Genomic DNA, 22,770 nt, shown 5'->3' with positions numbered 1-22,770 from the left:
AGCACTGAGCTTTAGCTGCCCAAACCGGTAAGTTCACAGTTATTGCTTCTTAGCAAGATGTCAAATTGTCATGTCTTTTTTTAAAGCAACCTGCACTGAGAGCAGGTATAAATGACAGCAGTCAAGTGACAGCACTGCTCCTGTCAGTTTTCATGGCAACCAAATGCTCATGAAAATGTAACTTGAATAGATGTTTTCTTTCCATTGTCTGGCAATGCAAAAGCAAAAGGAAAAAAATGGTTGGATGAAATGAGTTACCAGATGCCCAGAATTACTTCATGCATTGATAACTAAACCCAGCTCTTTTTTCCCTTTAAAAGGGAAAAGGGAGAGCTCTTTGAATTCACTGAAAAGGAAAATAAAGAAAACCCACTTGTGAGTGTGCCAGCCTCTGACCAGTGTCGGCTCAGAACTCAACAGTAAGCAACAGCACATTGTCAGAAAGTGTCAGGATGAGGCTCCCAGCTGTGGAACCACTATCACATCAATCTTCCACATGTATTTCAAGAGCCAGAGACAGTTATAGTCATGAATTGAACCAACATACTGTAATATAAAGAGAGAGACTGCTAGGGAGGTGACAGAAACATTTTAGCCCACATTCCCAACAGCACTTGGCAGATTTATTTTGCTCTGTCAGCACGGGGCATTCAACTCTGCTCCTCCCCTCCCCACCTTTTTGGTTTGGTTTGGTTTTTTGGTGCACGCAATCTCCTAGAGCCCTCAGGTAGCTTAATACCATCCTCACTTTGGTCTTGGACAATCACATCCCTGGTGCAGCACTGGTCAGAATTACAAGAGCAAACAGAAGATATTCAGTGTTAAACTTCATTTCTCACCACCGTATCGCCTCCTCTCCTTTATTTACGCTTTCTCCAAATAATATCTCAAGCTTCACTAATAGAAAGTTCACACAGGATAAATAATTCTTGGAGACAGAAACAATACAGACAGCCAAGCATGACATCCAAGAATCCAAAATTAATTCCTTGAGGCATTCAAAAGCAGAAGGAAAATACAGGGGGGAATCAATCTGAACAAAGATGTACCTTACAAATATTTTGTACTCAGCAAAATAAGCTACCTGAGTTCTACACTGATGTGACAATCCAAACATCATTCAACTCCAGAGTCTTACTGCTTTGTGAGAAGATGGTTTCTGTGACTTAGGAAATGTGTTCAGGGACACATGGACTCATCAGAAACAATTATATTCTGCCACTAAATTACAAACCCTTCAGCTCACCAGGAATGTGTTCTTATCCTCCACTTAGCACTCTAGGGTCTATAAAATTAGATTTAGGGGTTGTGGTTGGACACAGTGTTCATGAAAAAGCTTTTAAGAGGCTGTGCAGCTGCTCTCTATTGAAATCTATAGCAACTGTGCATCTGTTGAGACTATTGGCACTTGTAAGATGGAAATTTTACAGTACAGCATCAGGCATCGGCTATTACAGATGCTATTACATAAATGTAAAACCAACAGACGCCTGTAAGCCTAATCACTATTGTCATGAACTTAACCCTGCTTCTTGAAAATGAAGTTGTTTCATCATCCACCTTCTCAACAGGCTAATAAATCACTTCTCACCCTAGGGGGCTGCAGTCAGTTATGCTGACTTAGCCCAGGTTAATTTTAATCTGCTTAATGTAATGACTGTTGAGTACCTGCATAATCTACCCATCTGTCCCAACTTCAATAATCTCAAATATTTCTGAACAAGAACTCCCCTCATTAAACTAGAATTAAAAGGTTCTTGGTTTTAAACAAGTCAAAACCAAAGATGGTGTTCTATGATACTTTACTGGGAAGAACAGAAATAGCAGTGTTGTTGGCCAGAGAGCTCCCTGCTGGTTCTAATGTTTTTGAAAGTAAGCAAGCAAAGTGCCAAACTCTTCCTAGTGACCCCAGAAGTGCTGGGAAAGCAGTGTGGTGTAAACGAACACAGGTTAGGGGCTATCACAGGGCTCCAAGTCAGTACCTCACCCTCGCAGATACAGGGAAGCAGGACCGACCACATTGTAACACCAGCCAGAAGCTGACAGAGCAGCATCGGCTGAACACTGGCATATCACCTGCATGTAGTGTGAAATACATATCTCTCTCAAAGACTACACTAAGTAGACTCTCTCCTGTTGAAAGTAAGGACATTATGATCCACACAGAAACCAACTTGAATTTTCTTCACTTTCAATTTCAGTTATCCCACCTCTCTACATACAGAATCACCCATTTGCCTGCATGCTCAGCTGAATCAGTCCAAGTCCACAAGATTGGTCAGGACACTTGGAAAGAGTTTCCTATTAGAATAGAATTAACCAGGTTGGAAGAGACCTTTGAGATCATTGCATCCAACCTATCATCCAACACTATCTAATCAACTAAACCATGGCACCAAGCACCCCATCAAGTCTCTTCCTAAACTCCTCCAGCGATGGTGACCCCACCACCTCCCTGGGCAGCCCATTCCAATGGCCAATAACTCTTTCTATACATAGAATAGAATACATACATAGAATAAACCAGGTTGGAAGAGACCTTCAAGATCATCGCGTCCAACCCATCAACCAATCCAACACCGCCCAAGCAACTAACCCACAGCACCAAGTACCCCGTCAAGTTTTCTCCTAAAAACCTCCAGTGATGGCGACTCCACCACCTCCCCAGGCAGCCCATTCCAATGTGCAATCACTCTTTCTGTATAGAACTTTTTTCTAACATCCAGCCTGAATCTCCCCTGGCGCAGCCTGAGACTGTGTCCTCTTGTTCTGGTACTGCTTGCCTGGGAGAAGAGACCAACATCCGTCTGTCTACAACCTCCCTTCAGGTAGTTGTAGAGAGTAATAAGGTCACCCCTGAGTCTCCTCTTCTCCAGGCTAAGCAACCCTGAAGAACTGAAGAACTTCTTCCTAACATCCAGCCTAAACCTTCCCTGGGGCAGCTTGAGACTGTGTCCTCTTGTTCTGGTGCTCCTCCTCTCCTCATTGGGCTGTTAAGATAAATAATTTTCCTGTCACATATTTAGATTCCATTCTGTCTCAGGTCCAAGGAAGTGGAAGAACAAAAGAAATACAAGTACTTCAGACAAATTGTTCCTTTCTTCATTCCCTCAACATCCACCCTCATCTTTTCTTAAACCTGTACATGTAGTAATGGCATTTTCTGTTTCATCCCAATTGGGTCATCAAGTTAATACTGGGATAATTTGTCACTACAGCTTACCCCTGAATCCACAATATTAATAATTACTGAAAGGATTAGACATGGATATGGATAACAACAGTGCTTATGTTTACAGTAAGAGAAAGACATTAAGTCTTGTTGCAGATTACATAAACCAATTACTACTGTCTAGAATAGAAGTGTTGTTTATAGCCAAGTTCTTCCACAGTTGTCAGTTCTGAGCATTTTATACATTTCAGAAAGCCCATTATCTTCAGGATACTGGGTTTTCTCACCCTAGGAGTCCTGGAGAACAGAGACCAATTGTGATAAGGGATAAACAGAACATCCCCTTTTGTTCTACAAGGTTCGTGAGCAAAAACAACACCAACCCAAAACTAACAGTTAATACAATCCTGAAACACATTAGGTGCAACTGACTTCCCTAGTGTAGCATCTCCAAAAGCATTATCTCTACCTTTTCCTCAATCTGTTTATGTTAGTTTTAAATCTTGCATTTCTGTATTTCCTACCAGTTGTGTGTCACTAACCAAGTTTTAGGTACACAGAGCACTTGTGGAAAACAGACATCCACCGCGTGATCAGACAAATGTCTAGTCCTCCCCCATAGTTTAATCTCAACCATGTGACTCTTTCCAAATCATCCTCGGAGTGTACACATCAATTAGCAAATGGAAAATTGAGCATGAGCCACAACATTTTGCAAATAGGTTGATGAGAAATGCTTCCAAACAAACTCATGATGCTGATTAATCAGAGGAACCTAATGAGAATGCGCACTGACAGAGGCTTCTCATCTCTGTATTAATTCACACTTATTGATAGCTTTGCAAACACCAAAAATCAAGGACCACAAGTTTCCCTGTTGTTTTGATTCTTGAAAAGCAAGCTCAGTTTATATATGCTCCCCTAAACATTCTAACCAAGCAGAATTTAATAAAAGCAATAACTGGACTGCTTCTTATCTGTGAATCCAAACTTAAAGTCACATTGAAGCAGCATTGTTTGTTGATTTTGTGTGTGAAGCACCCAGCACAACCAGCAACCCTACCATTGAGTTTTTCACACTCTGCAGCAGGCGCTCGTGTTGTTCTGCTATGGCCAAAGCAGCTGAATGAACCTTCTGATAGATTGCTTCCCCTTCTCTGGTCTGAAAGATGAATAGTCCTTCTCCTGTGTCACACATCCTGCCAAAGAAAGAGCAGATGAGATGCAAGTGTGAGATTTAAGATTACAGGTCACCAGGAAGATGCCAAACTTCACCATGCTGCTCTAGAAGCACTATTGCACAAGTAGGAAGAAAACAAAGGCTGTTAAATATGGAACAAAGATAGCTAAAAGTCTTTGTGTATTTTATCACGTATTTGTATTACTTTCACCAAACAGGGACTCAACTAAGTACTGCTGATAAGTGCTTAAGCTCCAGAGATTTCATGCACACAACCCAGATTTTTAATATTTAGACCCTATCTAGAATCTGTGCCAGATAGGATTAATTCATCTTCCCTTTTCAGACTTTAAACACTGCCTGTAACGAGGTTTGCAGTTTTGTCTTCCACTTGAAACAACAAACACGTATGCTCAGCATTTCAATTGCATTGACCTATCATGGCTAATGCATGATCAGCTAAATAAAAATGTGTCCTTTCCCTCCCCCAAGGGACCTAAATCCTGCAGTAATATGGAAGATGGACATTTAAATGCCTCTTCCCTTTCCAGATAAGTTAATTGTATGACCTGTTTCTCTTTTACTATTGTAATTCTTTAATGTGCTCATCTAAAATAATGTCCCTTAGAAAGGATTTGATAGTTTAGTTCAATAAACAACTGCTCCAACTTCAGGCAGGCAAAGACTTCAGCTCATTAAGATTGAGCTGCAGGAAGCAATACAGAGCAATCAGTCTAAAACAAAGGATTGCATTCACATTTCTTACAAATCTGTTCATCAGAAAGATAAAAACCAGGAATACAATCAATGGAAAACAGGAGTCCCTTCTGCATTTCTTCAGTGTGCTTCTTGGAAACAGCTTGGCACTCATTGCTCTCAACCTCAAGCTCCACTTCTCCTACTACAGGACCAAAAGTCTACATCATATAGATTTAGGAATAACATTCACCCTTTCTTCCCAGACCTCTCCATCCAATGCTCTGGGGCTCTTAACTAGCTTTATTTAAGAACAACTCTATGCAGCAAAATACAGTGCCACCAGCCCCTACCCTGCAATCCTCAGGGAGACCTCAGCTGTCTCACCTCAAACACTTTTATTTGGCAATTGCTTCCATTCAGGTTGCAATGTGGGGTTAGAGGGGTTTTCTCTCTTTTTTTCTCTTGGTTTGGTTGGTTTGAGTTTTTTTTTTGGTGGGGGGGAAGAGAATTGTTTGGTGGTGGTGTTTTTAGTATTTGTTTCATTTCTTTTTTAATCTTCTGTCTGAAGATAAGCTCTTGTGTCTTTCAACACCCTTTGAAACTAGCTCAGAGCAGCGCCACGGAAAGCAACACAGTATAGTGAACACACACTTACCTCCCAGCTTCAAACGTGAACCAAGAGGGGTCCCGCCCGTAGCGTCGGAGGGCACTTAATGGCCAAGAGACAAGTTTTACTCTGGGATTCTGGATGTCCCAAAGACAGATATTCTCAAATGTTATCTGCAAGGTACATTCCCCATGCACATCTAAATTAGGGGATGGCATCAAATACACATTGAATCTCTCTGGGAGAAAAACAAAAGGTTAGTCTAAAATCCCTGCCCAATAAATGTGCAAGTCATTAAAGGAATTTCCTATTTTCCATCTCTAATACAAGATCTTATTTCCACTTATAACTATGAATTCAAAAACAAAGACTCAATTCCTTCAAGTAACTCAAACTCCATGTTTGGGGTAGTCAGAATGCTGCTCTTAAAGGGTGTCAAACATTTTTGAGCATGCATTCAGACACCAAAGAGAACTGCACTACCAAAACCCTGATATTTGCAAACAATTAATTAAATTGTGTGCATGAATAAATAAATACATTGCAGTTGCATTTGTGCATGTAATTAGTTGATTTGCATAAGCAAGTGAAGTAGCCACGGGCTCAGGTTTTGCATGCAATTACCATTATTTATTGTTTGCTTTACAATGCTGCCAAAGAGCCTCAATCACAGATTGAAGTAGTTGTACAGACATCATACAAGTAAACACAACAAAAGACAGTCCCCATCTCTGAGAGCAACTGATTTGTCTGAAAAAGAAAAGTGCTATGCCAAAATAATCCTAGTTTTACCTTACTACTTATCTCTAGTAGCAATTCAAAAAAACCCAAAAGCCAAAACCACCCAAACTAAAACCAATCCCACAGAGTAGGAAGGAGGGCTTGCAAAGGCAATTTTGCTCCAACTTATTTCTGATATTCATATGAACAATTCACAAGGCTTTTAAAACAATGCAATAAATTCACAAAGTCAATATTTATATACCTACCACTCTGCTCCCTCTCTACTCCAGATGCCAACAAGTCAGGCTCTCCAAGGCTAATGTCATTAATTCGGGTTCCAAGACACTCCATCTGCAGCACCTTGCACCATTCATCTGCCTCAAGTTCTGTATAAATGCCCAGAAAAATCTGTGTGTAGGTATAATACCCTTATGATTTCACAATTAATGACTTTATGTTTTCTAATATCTGTGGCTGTTTTACCCACCTGACTCACAAGCAAAGGTTTTTGATGTGTCATCATTAAAATAAATCCCAACAGCATGCTTCTTTGTGCTTTTAGGCATTCGTAATATATTCTTCACATTATTGAGCTCTGTGACCTGAAAAAGCACACATGTGTAGTTTTATTGAGGAGCTTGAAAAGCTACATATGCATTATTGACTGGAGAAGGAGAGTAAAGAATTATACCATGTTACAAAGGACAGAGAAAAAGAGAGAGCATGAACTTGTCTAGGATTGCTCTTAAAGAAACACAGCCTTGACATGAATCACCTTTGACAACCGACTTGAAGACCCTGAATGAGGCAGCCACATCCTCCCATTCTCTCGTCTGTATGGGAGCTTCAGCACAACACCATCTGAACAGGATTTTAGCCAAGAGGCAGGTAGCATTAAAGCTCACCCTAGCTTGAGAAATATCTACACAAAGGACATGAGACGAACCACCACTTGATGTGGCAGAAGCAGAGAGAGGTGAAGATTAAAAAAAAAAACCAAAACCTGGTGGATTCACTCATTTGGCAGGATAAAGTCCAGCTGCAGTATAGCCTTCATATAGGCAGGATAAAGTCCAGCTACAGTATAGCCTTCATATAGGCAGGATAAAGTCCAGCTGCAGTATAGCCTTCATAATGAAGGACAAAACTAAGAATGGTGCAAAGCTGCTCTCTAAACTACTTCTTGATGGGAAGTTGAAGATTTGTTGGCATGATCCACTTAAAAAATAAAAATCACAGTTTTAGTTATTACAAAGCTTTTTAGCTATAAAAATTCACAGGCTTGTAAACAATTCTGTTGCTTGGCTGCCAATTACCAATTGGAAAAAGACAGCTTTCACACCAAAAAAAACCCCCAACATATCTGCTAGCTTCAGTACATAGCTTCAGTAAATACATACCACAGTTTCTTCATATTTCTAACATCATCTTTTCATCTTTACAACCATCTTCACAACCATAACTAAATTTCAGAAGGAATGCTTCATTATTTAAATTCCTCTTAATGTAAAGGCTATCCCCTGGACAGGAAATCAGGAAGTTCAATTTAAATATTCATTAGCAGAAATAAAAATAATCACTGATTCTTTGACACAGTAGGGGTTGAAGAGAGAAAAAAAGGTGGAATTTACCAGAAATGATCCCAAAGCTGTACAACCTAACAACTTTTCTACTTTGGTCTCATGAGTTTAGTGGAGCAGTCTCATAACAAACTCTGTCAACTCCAAAGAAAGAAATGCAGCAATTGTCTTATCTATAAGTTTCAGGAAGTAAAAGGAGTTAGGTGTTGTAGGGTTCAGCAACAGAAACCTTTCCTCTACAGCTTCTTAGGTTCACCAGCACAACCACTGCACCTCTCTGACCCTTAATCCTAAGTCACCTCCTTGGAGTCAATTTATTGCCTGTTCCCTCTTGAGCAGGGGAAAACAGACGGCCAAAATCACATCTTCAAGCAAGACCCCTGAAAATGTAATCTTACTGTGAACAGAAGGAGAAAAGAGCAGTTGGTGAGCAATGCCTCCCCTCAATAAAAAGAAAAAAACAGATTCACTGTCCAGAAACTCGTTCTGTGTGCAGCAGCAGAAGAAAATAATGGAAGGAACATTCCATGGGGAACTTACCAAGTGTGCTGCACAGCTGCCAAATTTAGAACTCAGGTTTCCATAGCCTCCAGGTTCAAGAATTTGAAATGTGTCAAAACTGAGACTGCCTAATTGTGCTTAATTTTGCATGAGAATTTTTCACCCTTCCAGGAAATCCTATGGTGGAAGCACATCCCCCAGTACTAACAAGACAGCAACAAACTCATAGAATCAATAAGGTTGGAAAAGATCTCAGAGATCATCAAGTCCAACCTATCACCCAACACCTCATGACTTACTAAACCATGGCTTCAAGTGCCATGTCCAATCCCCTCTTGAACACCTCCAGGGATGGTGACTCCACCACCTCCCTGGGCAGCACATTCCAACAGCTAACAACTTTCTCTGGGAAGAATTTTCTCCTCACCTCAGGCCTAAACTTCCCCTGGCACAGTTTGAGACTGTCCTCTTGTTCTGGTGCTGGTTGCCTGGGAGAAGAGACCAACCCCCACCTGGCTACAACCTCCCTTCAGGTAGTTGTAGACAGCAATAAGGTCTCCTCTGAGCCTCCTCTTCTTCAGGCTAAGCAACCCCAGCTCCCTCAGCCTCTCCTCATAGGGCTTGTGCTCAAAACCTCCCACCAGCCTCGTTGCCCTTCATTGCTAAGTATGACAAATGTGTCACAACCTATTTTCCATCCTGCTCAGCACATGACAGGTCAAGCACAAATTGCCAGCTGCCAAGTTCAACGCTCATCTATTTTTCTCATATGCCAAGGAAAAATCCTTTTCCATTCAGGACATTGCTACTGAGTACATTTGCATTTCCTGTAAGTGAATGTGCTAATGAAGTTTTGTACCTCTGAGCACAAAAGTTAGAGGCAGAATGCAGTCATACATTTGGGTAATGAATCATTTAGCTATCTAGGATTTGTCCTAATGCAATTTCTTGAAATCAGGCATGTCACACTTCTACTGCTGGATATCCCAGTAATTGTCTCCAGCATGGTGAATAGAAGATGCTGTGGCAGGGCTCAGTGTGATCATGAAAGGTTTATACTACTCAGTAAATGGTAAACTGCCTCTCTGTGCTGGCTCGAGAACCAAAAGCACATTCAGCAGTCAGGAAGCTGAGAAGTACCAATCTGTATGCTACTGCCCATATTCCCCATCAGCCCCTGCTGATAGGCTGCGCATCCCATATCATAGCCAAAGGGGTAAGAGACACTTCACCATGGGGGATACTCCCAGCAACTGCACAGAACTGGAAAAGAAAACTAAGCAAGCCTCCCAAACAGTATCACAAATGACCCTGTGCTCAGACTGACTCATGCATTTCCAGGGCAGATGGGAGCAGACATTCATAACACTGCTGGGAAGGTGAGGACAAGATTAAAACATTTGTTTTGCCTGCTGCACTAAAGGAGAGACATTTGTAACCACTTGTTTGTTTTTTGTTCTTTTTCTTTGACTCCAACCTTGTACATCCTACCTTCACCACTCCCAGCATGCCTAAGGTCACACTTTACTTACAAAGTCATCATATTTTGTTCTCAGGAGAACCGCAGGCTGCTACTGTCCAATTGTCTTACACGTGATCCTGCAGTCCCTGTGTCTGACACAGAGCATTCATCACCCATTTCCTCCTATTTCGGTACCAGAGACATCCTGTACTTTCCATTCTCCTCACTCCAACCTCCAGCTCACCCCTGTCCACCCCAAGGCTCCCAGCCTTGCACACCATTGCTTGTGTCATACCCACACTGCAGCTCTAGGACTGCCTCTCTCTGAACCCAGCCACAAGGACTGAGGTTTGCTCCTGTCAATATCTCAGATACCTGCAGTTTCCCTTCATTCTAGGGCTTCATGTCAGAAGATGTGATTCTACAAGATCTACCCAGCAGAGAGCAGGACAGAAGCCAAGGACATGTCTTGCAACCAAGACTTCTTTCTCCCAGCCAAGAACTGATTCACCAAAGCTAAACAGCAGCTCCCCCTCCATCCTGTGGTGCAGCAGAGCAATCCCCCTGCTACATGAGGGCAGCCACTACTGCAATAGTCACTTCAGCTGGAGCATTAGGGAGTTATGAAAAACTCAAGGTGTCCAGAAGTATGGTGGCTGGGTGACTTCACCTCGTAACAGCATAACTTGCAACTCCTGCATTCCCCTTTTGAAGAAACTACACAGGAAGCACAAATATAACGGCATCATTGTTTTGAAGCTGAGAACAGCAATATTGTTTTCCTTCTTATCATAAATTCCTCTCAAAAGCCAGTTAGTTACTGCAGTAAAGTACTTCTTTGCAATCTCAAATGCAGAATAATATATTCCAATAGAGATTTTACAAGAATCAGCTCATGCTTGAAATCCCAAAGTTCATCCTTCTGAACAGAGAAATATTTCATTTGAATATGCCTTCTCCTACATTTGCTTGTTATTGCTGTGCTCCCTCTACACAAACTGTGCTAAGAAGAAGAAAATGCAGATTACCTAAGACATTACTTACCTCTTATCCTACTGCTTTTGCAGTATTCACAGCAGTCTATTTTGCCGTTCTGGGCTATCAACCAGCAGTTAATTCATCTTTCTATGTGAAAACTCTCCCTAAGTCAACATAAGAGCAGAGGATGAAGATAGAGATCACACAAGTGTGCCACCAACCTGGCTGTTAGCACAAGGACAGTTCAAAGTAGTGGGCTTCTCCCTGTCTCTGCAGGGTGGATGTACAGGGAAGGGAGGAAGGAAAAAGGGATCCAAGGTTGGAATGGACAGGAACAACTGAATTATATGAGGATAATCTGTCCTAAGTCTTTTCCTCCTCACTTCATCCCACCTCCAAGTGCTGTATACTGGAAGAAGGGAGGATGGACAGGACAGAGACTGCAACAATGTGCAGTAAGACAGGTTCTTCTAGGAAACACCACATGCCCTATGTGAATGTGAACTGACAGCAACCATGTACCAAAAGCACACCCCAAGAGCCCTGGCTTACAGCCTGGTCAATGGCAGGCATTTTTACTCCACTTGGGTGCTATCTTGAAGAAATACTGAAATCAGTAGTATTGTGTCATTAATTTCACTGATCATCAAATCCTTTGTAACTCATATTTCAGCTCTGAACTGAGGAAAATGGGTATTTATATTTGGAGAAATATAGCTACAACATTTGGCAGCTCCAGGGTTATTTTGTGCTGCACTGACTGCTTGAGAGCTCTTGTATAATCACATTTCACAGAGCACAGTCTGAAAGTCTTCACATGCATCTGAAGACTTCCTGATGGCATTTGGTTGAGCTGCACAAACTGACACCAAACCATCTCCCTTGGAAATCTAACAGCTAGTAGGTAGCCCCCAGTTCTGGCCCAAATGTCTACAGTACTATGCACACACTCCAGTCTCTTCCCAGATGGTTCAGACCAAATTGTTCTTCAGTACCAGAGCTAGCAGACACAGGGAGATCAACAGATGGACAAAACCTGGCACTCTGGGACACTTTCTGAAGTCAGTGGCACAGGTGATAGCATGCAGGAGAGTCACTTGAACTCAGTCCTCCAGCTCACATATGCCTTCTGCTCTGGACACACCCCTATGGCATCTGATTTTTATAGCTGGCAAAAATATACTCAGTAAGCAGCTGTCCTCTCTTCTTCTGGGCTGAACTGCTGAATTTGCCTTCACCTTTCAGAGGTACTCCACTATGATAATAGCCCCTTTTGGCAAGGCCCAGCTTTAGCCAAGAAGCTATCTTGCTGCCAAGGCTCAACTGTGCACCTGCACTCCCAAGGGAGAAGTTGTCTAAAGATCACTTGATGTTTGACCTGCTGTGTCACCCAGCAAGGAGCTTCAAAATGCCATCATTATCCCAGGTGCCTAAATAGCCTTCCTGTTGTTCACCCTTGTGCAACAGATGGTTCAGATTGTCTGGCACATATGAACTGAATTCACATTGCAGAAGTGGCAAGCTGCTAACATCCCCCTCTACCACGTTTTTGGAAAGGAGTCAGAAGCAGATATCAAACATCTGCAAATATTTGAGGCTGAAGTTTTCTCTTTTTTGGGATTTTTTAACTAGCTGTCCTTCTGTCAGGCTCCTGCAAAACTGTTTCCATGGTTAGTTCAAGTCATGCATGCTTTATTTATCTGTGATTGGTAAGTAATGTACATTTATAAACTTCATTCTAATAAGGTGAGTAAACCACAAATATCAGACCCAAGACAGGACTAACAGAGAAACCACAAGATAGATATTTTGTTAGGGGGTTAAAGACCTCCTTCTGCATACGTCTCCCCTGCCATTTACTTTCAAGCCTCCTTTATGCTAAGATGGCAATCCAAAATGTAATTGTAATACATTTTGCTAGATTAAAAACTAAAATACTTGCAGAGCTGTGTGGCAATAGAGAGTTATGAGCCAGGAAGAAGGATTAATCGTTCAATTCCCAGCAGACAGTACAACCAGATCTTCACCCTGACCAGCTACACTCAGGCAAATAAAATGCCATGTCTCCCATTCCCCTCAAAAATACCACAAATACTTGGCTAAAATTTACCTCTAGCATTCAAACTGTTGTTTGAATTGGTCCATAATTCACAAATATGGGTCACCTTGCAGAACAATCACAAGGGATTGTATTTATTGCCTACTCAGCTGCCACATTCAATGGTCCTCAACTATCTTGTGTTTTAATCTTAATTAAGGACTTCACAGCTCTAACTTGGATTCCTGAAAATTCCTCCCCATGATGAGTGGAAAGTGAATGGGAAGTGCTCCTGCAATTCCAGCCCAGTCCTGCTTATAAGATTTGCCTGTACATATCTGACTTACTAAGAATACATAACACACATCCCATATAGTTTTAAAAATATGTTTTTAATATAAATATATAAAAAATTAAGTCTTCAGCCGTGCCTATACCTCTCTTCCTGGGAAGAATCATCAGCTGCAGTTTGCACTTCCTTACATGCAGAATCACATACACGAACCACAATCCTGCTGCAGTCCAACATTAGCTTAGTCAAAGAAATCTTGGTAGTTCCTGGCTGTGATTCAATTTTCATCATCAGTCTCAGAGGCTGGTTTTTCACTCCTGGGAGCAGGGAACCCATGCACAAGATGAATCCTTCCATATGCAAAGGCATGTGCATGTCCTACAAACTTGCAGTGCACCTCACTGCATTAGAGTGAAAAAACCACAATATCCTGACAAGTTACTTTAGTTCTTTTAAAGCCTCAAACTAGCCCATTTCATTCATAGTAAGTGATAATATTCATTAAAATAAATGTTTAACAGCCACTTATTAGCAGAGTGGTCCTACCTTAAACGTTTCATTTGCTAGTGATACGGTCTTGCATTAGCAAGCCTGGGAAAACAATTACAAGTTACACAATTCAATTTTCCAAATGGATTATTCCATAACTAGACAGAAAGACTGTTTAAATTACTTCTGCTGTTTCAAGGCAAGACTAATACAATTGGATTAAAACTTAGATTCCCTTGAGGAACTGGTATATTCCTGTCAGCACTATGCAGTTAGTTGGTTTTGTATCAGAATATTAAGGATTCTTCTGGTACATTGCAAGCTCAAAAGTCACTTGGAGAAATAAGAGCATTTTTTTTTTCCTTCCTCCAATATTATTTTGTTACAGCATATGGTAATTTGTGGTTGATTATTTACATGTAACAAATGAAATCTAGACAGCTACCTGAAAGGCAGCTCTCTGCATAGATTTTGTAGCCTGGATCCTAATTATTTTCTCTCCCTTGTGAGACCTAAAGAATTAAGTGGGCGATTTCCTTTGTGTATACAAATTTCCAGTTCACTTCATGAGGTACAGATGACTGTTCTCAGATGACCTGTATTTTCAGACACTTTAACCTTTCCATATTAAAAAAAAAAAAAAGAAGGGCAAAAAACCCCAGAGAAAGATTAGAAAGCATTTAAAGGTCAGCATTATAAGAAAAAAAAATAACAAAAACAAAATAAAACGTTTGTTTCAAACTGAGTGGCAAGCATCTAAAAATTCAGCCTCTGGTGCAGGGCTGCAGAAGAGGACATATACACCACACGGTCAAGCATGAGCAAATTGGACTCCCAAACAACGATAGAAACACCAAGACACCTCCCAAGCACTGCTTGTGACCCCAAGTGGATGGTTCCTGCTTGGTAACCACTTGTGTCCCAGACTTCAGATGGATCAAGGAGAGAATGTGAATGGATAAAAGATGCCAAGGAGATGTTGTAAGGCCTCAGACCACAGAAACTCAGCTCCAGCGACTGGTATCACCATTGTGTCAAAAGAACCAGTGCTCTGGGACAGACTCTTTCCACTAATAAATTGAAGTAACATTTGCACTTTAAATCATCACAGGGGAAAAAAAAAAAAAAGAGAGAGGGGAAAAAAAGGCAAAAAGTTGAAACAATTTAACACTTCGGTGAAGGAGGCATGTGCTATTGAAAAATTAGCTCCATTCATCATTTGTCTTTTTTCTGCTCTTTACAGTTTTATGATGGATGAAACCCTTTCCAGAGATTGATGGGGTGAGAGGGGCTCCTCAGTGTTCTCATTTAGATGCTACTTTCAATAGCATTTGAGAATCACTTCAGAACCCAGGTAAGAAGTTAATGACCACATTTCTGAAACACTGGTAATCTCTAAGTGAGGTTTCCTCCTACAGTACCATCTATCAGACTGAAATGCATTCACCTTAGATTCATTAGCACAAGCTTATGAGACAGTGACACTTGACACGTTAACAGGACAGGCTAGGCTTCTCACTTGTAGGATTAACTTCATTGTCAGACAGCAAGAAGCAGCCCTTTGTCCAGGAGTGACAGAATTAGAATAATTGTAGAAAAGCCTCTTCCCACCACCAACTACAACAGCTGCTCTTGCTGACAACGTGTCTCAAGACAAGAGCAATGACTATCCTAGACCTCTGGATGTTGTCTTGAGTACCATGATCCCATCAACATCATATGTCAAATCCAAGTAACAAGAACTATTAGTTGATGACTGCCATATTATTACATTGTTTGTTGGGGGACCTTTATTAATAATTAACCGGGGTTTTTTATAAGAGCCAGTTCAGCTATGGAGGGGTATAGAGCAGCAGTGACATTCTCCTTTTTCAACACCTCATATTTAGTACTGTTAGCAACTGCACCATTCTCCCTTAGAATTTCACACATTTACAAAACCTTTTAAAATAAACTCATTTTCATCCACCTGTCCCCTTTGTGAGTTAACACATTTTAGCCAGAAAGTGCCATTTAATATTCACTGGCTTCCTTTCAGTGAGGTTTGTTAAAAATAAACAGGACCCATCAGCTTGTATAGCTGACGACTCTAGAATTAGCAAATTGCCTCCTTTATCATCACACTGGAAAAAAAATAAATGGGGAAATGGCAGAGCCCCACTGCCAAGAAAACAACACTGCATAAGTGACAACCCACTGTCCTGAGCAATTACATTTAAACTGCTCTGCTTGGTTAGCCCTGCTGCATTTCTAGAATGGCAGGAAAAAAAGGATAAGTGTGCAGAAAACATGGAGAACAAATGCTGATGGCCATGTTTCTAGAGTGGATCCCACTAATGACAGCAAAACTGCTACCAAGTCATCCAAGCCTGTCTGCAACCCACCACAGAAAACTCACCCATAGCATCCAGGGCTGGTGCAATACTATGACAAGAGATCTCTTTATACAGAATAACTACAAGTTACCTGGTAGAAATATTAGCACTGCAGCCCATCATTTGAGTGTACATACCTGAGACTTGGAGGTGACATATACTTAGGGAAAGAGCTCAGAGCACTGAAGTTGGCAGTCTGACTCAGCAGGTCCAAGACACCAAAAAAACCCAACCCCACAACCCATAGAAGCTCAGACTGATCATCCCAGGTATATTCAGCATGATTCAGACCTCAAGACACCATCCTCCAGATCCTGAAAAGGAGACTTAGGATCTAATCTATCAGTTCACTCCAGATGGAACCAGTGCTTTCAGGAGTGCATTCAAGTTTGATATGCTCCTTCAAAGTGGCTGTGGAGTTTGACCATTGTTTATTCCTGGCAAATAATCTACCAGAGGAACAAGATATTAAATTCATAGAAGAAGTAACTACAGACTAAGTTTGACTTAAAGCTGAAAATCCCTCAGAACTAGTAGGACTTTCTATAGTGCTTCAGCCTGCAGGTGCAGTGTAGGAAGCCGCTGTTAGGTTACTGTGAGAGACTAAATCTTGTCTCTCCTGATGTGACTCAACAAAGATGAAATCACCTTTGCTGCTTGCCCAGACAATAACTGATGTGTATTGGGCAGTCCCTGGAACGACTCTTGGGAAGGTGCATAGATAACGATTTCTCACCAGACTGCAGCTGTCCTGGAAATGGGCAGAGACCACTACTATCTATACTCTCTGGAATATACAATACAGGTTGCTGTCTACAACTGCCTGAAGGGTGGTTGTAGCCAGGAGGGGATTGATCACTTCTCCCAGGCAACCAGCACCAGAACAAGAGGACACAGTCTCAAGCTGTGCCAGAGGAAGTTTAGACTCGAGGAGAAAGCTCTTCACAGAGAGAGTTGTTAGGCATTGGAATGTGCTGCCCAGGGAGGTGGTGGAGTCACCGTCCCTGGAGGTGTTCAAGAGGGGATTGGACGTGGCACTTAGTCCCATGGTCTAGTAGTCATGAGGTCTTGGGTGACAGGTTGGACTTGATGGTCTTTGAGGTCTTTTCCAACCTTATTGATTCTATGATTCTATACATACCCAAAAATTGTATAAAAGATCTGAGCAACTACTGGCTCAGTAGAAGGAAAACACAGAAGGAAAACACCTGGACAATGGGGCTGAGAAGGAAAACATGAGACAAGGAAAAGACTGGGGCAATGCTGCTCTGAAGAAAAATGGAGAGAATACCAGGACAGAGACATCACCATGCAGCCTGGAGGAACCCTCTCTCTGTGTCCGAAGTTCTGCCTGCTGCAGCTCATGGAGCTGAAGAGGCTGCTCAGAGAACACCACAGTCAACAAGGACAACATCTCCATAGCCAAAGCTGCAGCACCTTTCCTCCACAGACTCAAATTGTGTTGGGGGGTGAGGGGTGTGGTAATATAATTCCTTTCCTCTTCTCTCTCCCTATTCTCTCTCTCACTATTTTCTCTCTCTCCCCTTCTGATCCATCCACTTTATTTGTGTAATAAATAGTCTAGCTGTTGATATTTTAGCCTCATTTATGCCTCTAATTTCATGACATGGGAATATTCAAAAGAACTGAGTCTCTTTCCCTCTCTGGACCGAGACAGTTACACATATGAGAAGTAAGTGATAACCTACAGATCTTCCTGAAAGAAAAGGGGAAAAAAATCCAGCTTATTTACATTCCTCATGGATTGCACATCCAGTACCTCATCTGAACTCCACGTCAGTGCGTGCTGCTGATATATTGCATTAATACAACTGAATCTGAATACAGATTTGCATCAATAATTGACAGAGCCATACTAATATAAAACACAACACTTCATGCAAAGCTGGAAACCCTGATACACAGTGCAATGCTCATACACATCAAATGGAAAAAAATATAACAACAAATGCCCCTCTCATTGCTTTTGAAAGTTGCTAAATAAAAATTGGAATGAACTATTTCTGGGCATGACTTACTACAAATAGCCACAGGTTTTAAGGCCAATGAATTACCAACCATGTGGCATATAGACAGACAAGTTGGAATTCAGTTTCAGCATTCCCTTGAGATTTTGTCCTAAATGTCTGTCAAAGTGAGTAAGTGCAGATCAGCCTCAAGCTCAGCTGTGCTCACCGACTCCCAGGAATTTATGCACATAATTCCTAATCTTCTAATGGATTAAGCTTTGTGCCAACAATGATTATAAATTAAAGGGTTTCTTATTTTCATCTCCATGCCCAGGAGAATTACATATGTAAATTCTCTGCTGAATACAAAATGTGCACATAGCTCCAGAGAAGCAATTAGGGGCAGGGGGGAAACACTTCATTCTTTAAATACCAGTGAACTTCGCAGTTTTCACATCACCATTGTACAAAAAATATGTGTGTTGCCCTTCATATCTGTAGCTGTCTGTTTCCACAGATGCAAAATCCTAGTGAAATGGGGACTTTTTTTTGTTGTTTTTTTTTTAAATTCACACATTACCTTGGCTTTTTGCTGCTGCAATTAGGAAGAGCAGCAGTTATTGCAAAGTATTTCAGCTCTGATTTTAAAGGACTGAGGAGAAGAAAGGACATCACCTCTAAAAATAAGTCATTTCCCATTAGCTTAGCAAGATGCTTGCTACAAAAGCAGAAGACAGAACACTTACTCTGCCTCTACCCAATGAAGGAAGACACCAGTGGCTTTAGGACCTTGATAGTTTAAAAAGTTCCAGTTTTCAGGCCAATTAATACATGACAACCTCTGACTGTATTCTTGAACACATGTAGAAACAAGTTTGAGAAACAACCATATTACCAAGCCTTACCTTGTGATAGCATCTAAAGTAAGCAGCTCGTTCATCTGAGAATTTCTCCAGCCTCTTTGGCCCTTTGCTTGAAGCTTTTTTGAATACTAACCAGCATCTCTGGTAAATCTAGGAACACAAGAGAATAAACTTGGCAACTCCAATTACTTGAACATCACTAATATTTGCATAGAAGTTAAACTCATAAATCAGCTTTTGCTCTGGAGCTACAATTAATGGCACTTGGTAGCTTAGATGAAAAACAAAACTCAAGTTAATGGATAGTTATGTGCTATTTCTTCTGAATTACTGTCATGCTTTAATCCCAGCTGGCAACTACGCACCACACAGCCACTTGCTCAGTCCTGCCTCTCCATCCTGGTGAGACAGGGAAAGGAGAAACAAGAAAAAGAAAACCTGTGGGTTGAGATAATAGCAGTTTACTAATTGAAATAAAATTGTTATTACTGTAATGAAAAGGAAGATAACTAAGAGAAATATAAGCAGAGAAAAAAACACCATTGCTACCACCCACTGACTGATCCCCAGCCAGTCCCCAAGCAGTAATCAGCACCTCCTGGCCAACTCCCCACATTTCACATACTGAGCATGACACTCTATGCCATGGAATATCCCTTTGGCTAGTTCATGTCAGCTGAACTAGATGTGCTCCCTCTCAGCTTCTTGTGCTTCTGCACTCCAGCAAAATCTGGAAGGTTAGAAAGCGCTTGACTCAGGATAAGCACTGCTTAGCAACAACCAACAACATTCTCACAAACTCAAAGTACAGCACTGTACCAGATACAAGGAAGAAAATTAACTCTGTCCCAGTTGAAACCAGGAGAATTCTGATACAATCAAATTCTTCTGAAGACAGTGTATGCTTGACTGAAAGGTGCTGGGAAGAAAGAGCTGTAGCTGTGCTTGCAAATGTAGGGCTTTCTAGAAAGCAGCTTTTTTAAGATTAAGTGGCACATTTTCCCATGTAGATTAGTTACTGGTTGCAGTCTTGCATGCTTAACACAGACATGAATAAATCTTGAGCAAACAGATAGGAATGGAACTTCTACCACACAAGTAAGAGATAAAAGTCTCAACTGTATATTCTCTGTATAAGGGTAAATGAAGATACATAAGGGAGAAGGAAGTGAATTACTGGGTAATGGAAAAGACACATCATTTAACTGTAGAACTCAGGACCATTCTGGCAACTGGCATTTTGCTTTCAAGGTCCAGTTGAATTTAAATTCAAGTCACACAGAGCAGAGTGTGTAGAGTGGCTGAAAAAGCACCTTTCCATCTGCAGCATTAAGCCTCTTTACCTCTCAAAACTTCTGCCTCCATTTCTTGCAACGTTCCCACCTATTCCTCAACTTTGGTGCAATTTCTATCATCCTCTTACATTTAAAACCATAGTTCTCAGGTTAGATAACATACTGGCTGTATAGAAGGGAAAAAAATATAAGCCTTGCCAACTGTTCACAGCCTACATTTAATCAGTAATTTCAAAGTAACACCTGGTAAGTTAGAAATATATCAAAACTGCCACTAAAATTAGTGTCATTTCAAAGAAGCACCAACAACAAAAAAGTAAAATCTGATCAGCAATTATCAAATAGTTCACAGCTTCAGCAGAGCTCTAGTGCAGCACAAATTCACTGGAGTGATCACTGACAAGACCCATCAAAACACACAAGCCCTATGAGAGAGGCTGAGGGAGCTGGGATTGTTTAGCCTGGAGAAGAGAAGGCTCAGGGGAGACCTTCTTGCTGTCTACAACTACCTGAAGGGTGGTTGTAGCCAGGAGGGGGTTGGTCTCTTCTCCCAGGCAACCAGCACCAGAACAAGAGGACACAGTCTCAAGCTGCACCAGGGGAAGTTTAGGCTCAAGGTGAGGAGAAAATTCTTCACTGAGAGAGTTGTTAGCCATTGGAATGGGCTGCCCAGGGAGGTGGTGGAGTCACCATCCCTGGAGGTGTTCAAGAGGGGATTGGATGTAGCACTTGGTGCCATGGTTTAGTCATGAGGTCTGTGGGGACAGGTTGGATTTGATGATCTTTGAGGTCTCTTCCAACCTTATTGATTCTGTGAGAAAACATCTCACTGCCTTCAGCTATCCCAACATCAACAGGTAACCAGCAAAGGAACTCCATCCTTTGAATCCTTGATGGGTTTCTAAACAATGGATCCAGCACAAAACAATTATTTCCATGAACATTAGCTATAATTTCATTTCTGTGCCCCAAAATGACTGTTAGTTGACTAGCTGTGCTGCTTTTACCAGCTTTTAGCTGCTTCTATAAAGATGTTTAGGGAACTATATTAATCCCCTTCAGCTTTATATTCTGCCTCACATGTGGACACTCATATTCCTGGCCGACTTGGCTGCAGAACCATTTAGCATATGAACAGGTTGCTCTGATGCCAAGCACCAGCTGAACCCATCAAGATTCTCTTGCAATTTTACAGCTTATTGGCCACTCAACCTGTTCCATTTGAATGGAACTGTTTAAGAATTACTAAGCACTGACCAAAATAAGGGCTTACCACCAAAATGCAGTCAGAGATGCACTCATACTGGGAAGGACACTCTACACTTCACTTGTGAGAATCTCATTTGCCAGGCCCAGATAACCTCATTGCACCTGACAAGAAAAATTCTCCAAAATGGCAACCAAAAGAGGTTGCCATGAGTTTGAATATTGTCATTTAGCTTTTCAAAAGCCTATAGTTTTAACTTAGCAATTAGAAGCCCATACAGGAGAACACAATCCTTTAGCAATGCACTTGCCATCGCACAACACACACGAGGACAACCACAATGTGATGATGTTCTACTCAGACCATCTGCACTCAGAAGCAACTGTCTGGGTCAGAAAGCATCTCAAAGCTGTAGCTACAACAGTGAGCTCAGCAGCACATAGAATTCAGGGCAGAACAGGAGAATAACATTTTAATACAAATGAGGAAATAAAGTTTTGTTCTGTCTCCAGTGGGGCACAGATCCAGAATGGTTATTGCTCTTCCAAATGCCACCAGGAGCGTATGTACTATTAGCAACTCCACTCAAGCATGGTGGATGGCTTTAAGTTGATGCTACTGGAATTTATCACTGTAGTTCAACAATGACTAATCCAAGACTAACTCTTGGAGTAAGATCAGAATCAGAGCACAGCTGTGGGGGAAAAAAAATTAAAATAAAAAAATAAAACAAGACAAACAAGTGAACCAAAAAACTGTTCCATGTATGTACCACCAAGCATGCAACAGCCAGGCCAGCCTACAATATAAACACTGGTCTTCTGAGTTATGGTTCCACTCACATATTACAGTATTTCTTTAACAAAAGAGTGCCAGGGTTAGAGTACATTATGCCAGTGCCCCAGGACAAAATCCTCATGACTCAAGTAACTACAGTTAAAAAGAACAAATGGTATTCATGAAGCTAACTTGAGCAAACTCTCCAGTCATAAGGGTCCCTTCTCTGAAATTCCTCCCCCTTCTGTATGAGCTAGTCAGCTCTCTCCTTATGGAATCTCTAAGTAGAAACATTCTACCACAGAAGTAGATTAAAGAAGAACAAAAAGTATTTTGTTTACAGGCAATGAACAATATTTTTGCCTGAATATACAGTTCAGAATCCCATTAATGTTAATGATTCAATAGTTAATTCATAGAATGGTTTGGGTTCCAAAGGACCTGATTAGCAGCTTCAAAAACAAGATAATGGAGATATCAAGAATAGGTACTGTTAATGTAGTTTCATTTCTATGTTCCCATGAGACACATCCAACACCATCTTAACTGAGCAAAAAGTACA

The 22,770-nt window shown here is 41.3% G+C and overlaps 1 protein-coding gene across 2 annotated transcripts in view; it reads right to left on the bottom strand.

Moving 5' to 3' along the window:
- DOK5 (docking protein 5) overlaps positions 1-22,770 on the bottom strand; it is a 47,646-nt gene that overhangs the window by 7,019 nt on the left and 17,857 nt on the right. The window contains exons 2-6 of one of the 2 annotated variants that reach the window (XM_009903189.2): positions 18,972-19,079; positions 6,869-6,983; positions 6,648-6,767; positions 5,707-5,896; positions 4,236-4,371 (exon numbers count right to left, since the gene is read on the bottom strand). In XM_009903189.2, the coding sequence (XP_009901491.1) occupies positions 4,236-4,371; positions 5,707-5,896; positions 6,648-6,767; positions 6,869-6,983; positions 18,972-19,079 (669 nt within the window). The remainder of the gene's footprint in view (positions 1-4,235; positions 4,372-5,706; positions 5,897-6,647; positions 6,768-6,868; positions 6,984-18,971; positions 19,080-22,770) is intronic. The other variant, XM_054173564.1, reaches the window with a different exon arrangement.

This window comes from Dryobates pubescens, chromosome 26 (assembly GCF_014839835.1).
Source record: "Dryobates pubescens isolate bDryPub1 chromosome 26, bDryPub1.pri, whole genome shotgun sequence".
Lineage (NCBI taxonomy): Eukaryota > Metazoa > Chordata > Aves > Piciformes > Picidae > Dryobates > Dryobates pubescens.
This window is presented reverse-complemented; position numbering and strand designations above follow the sequence as displayed.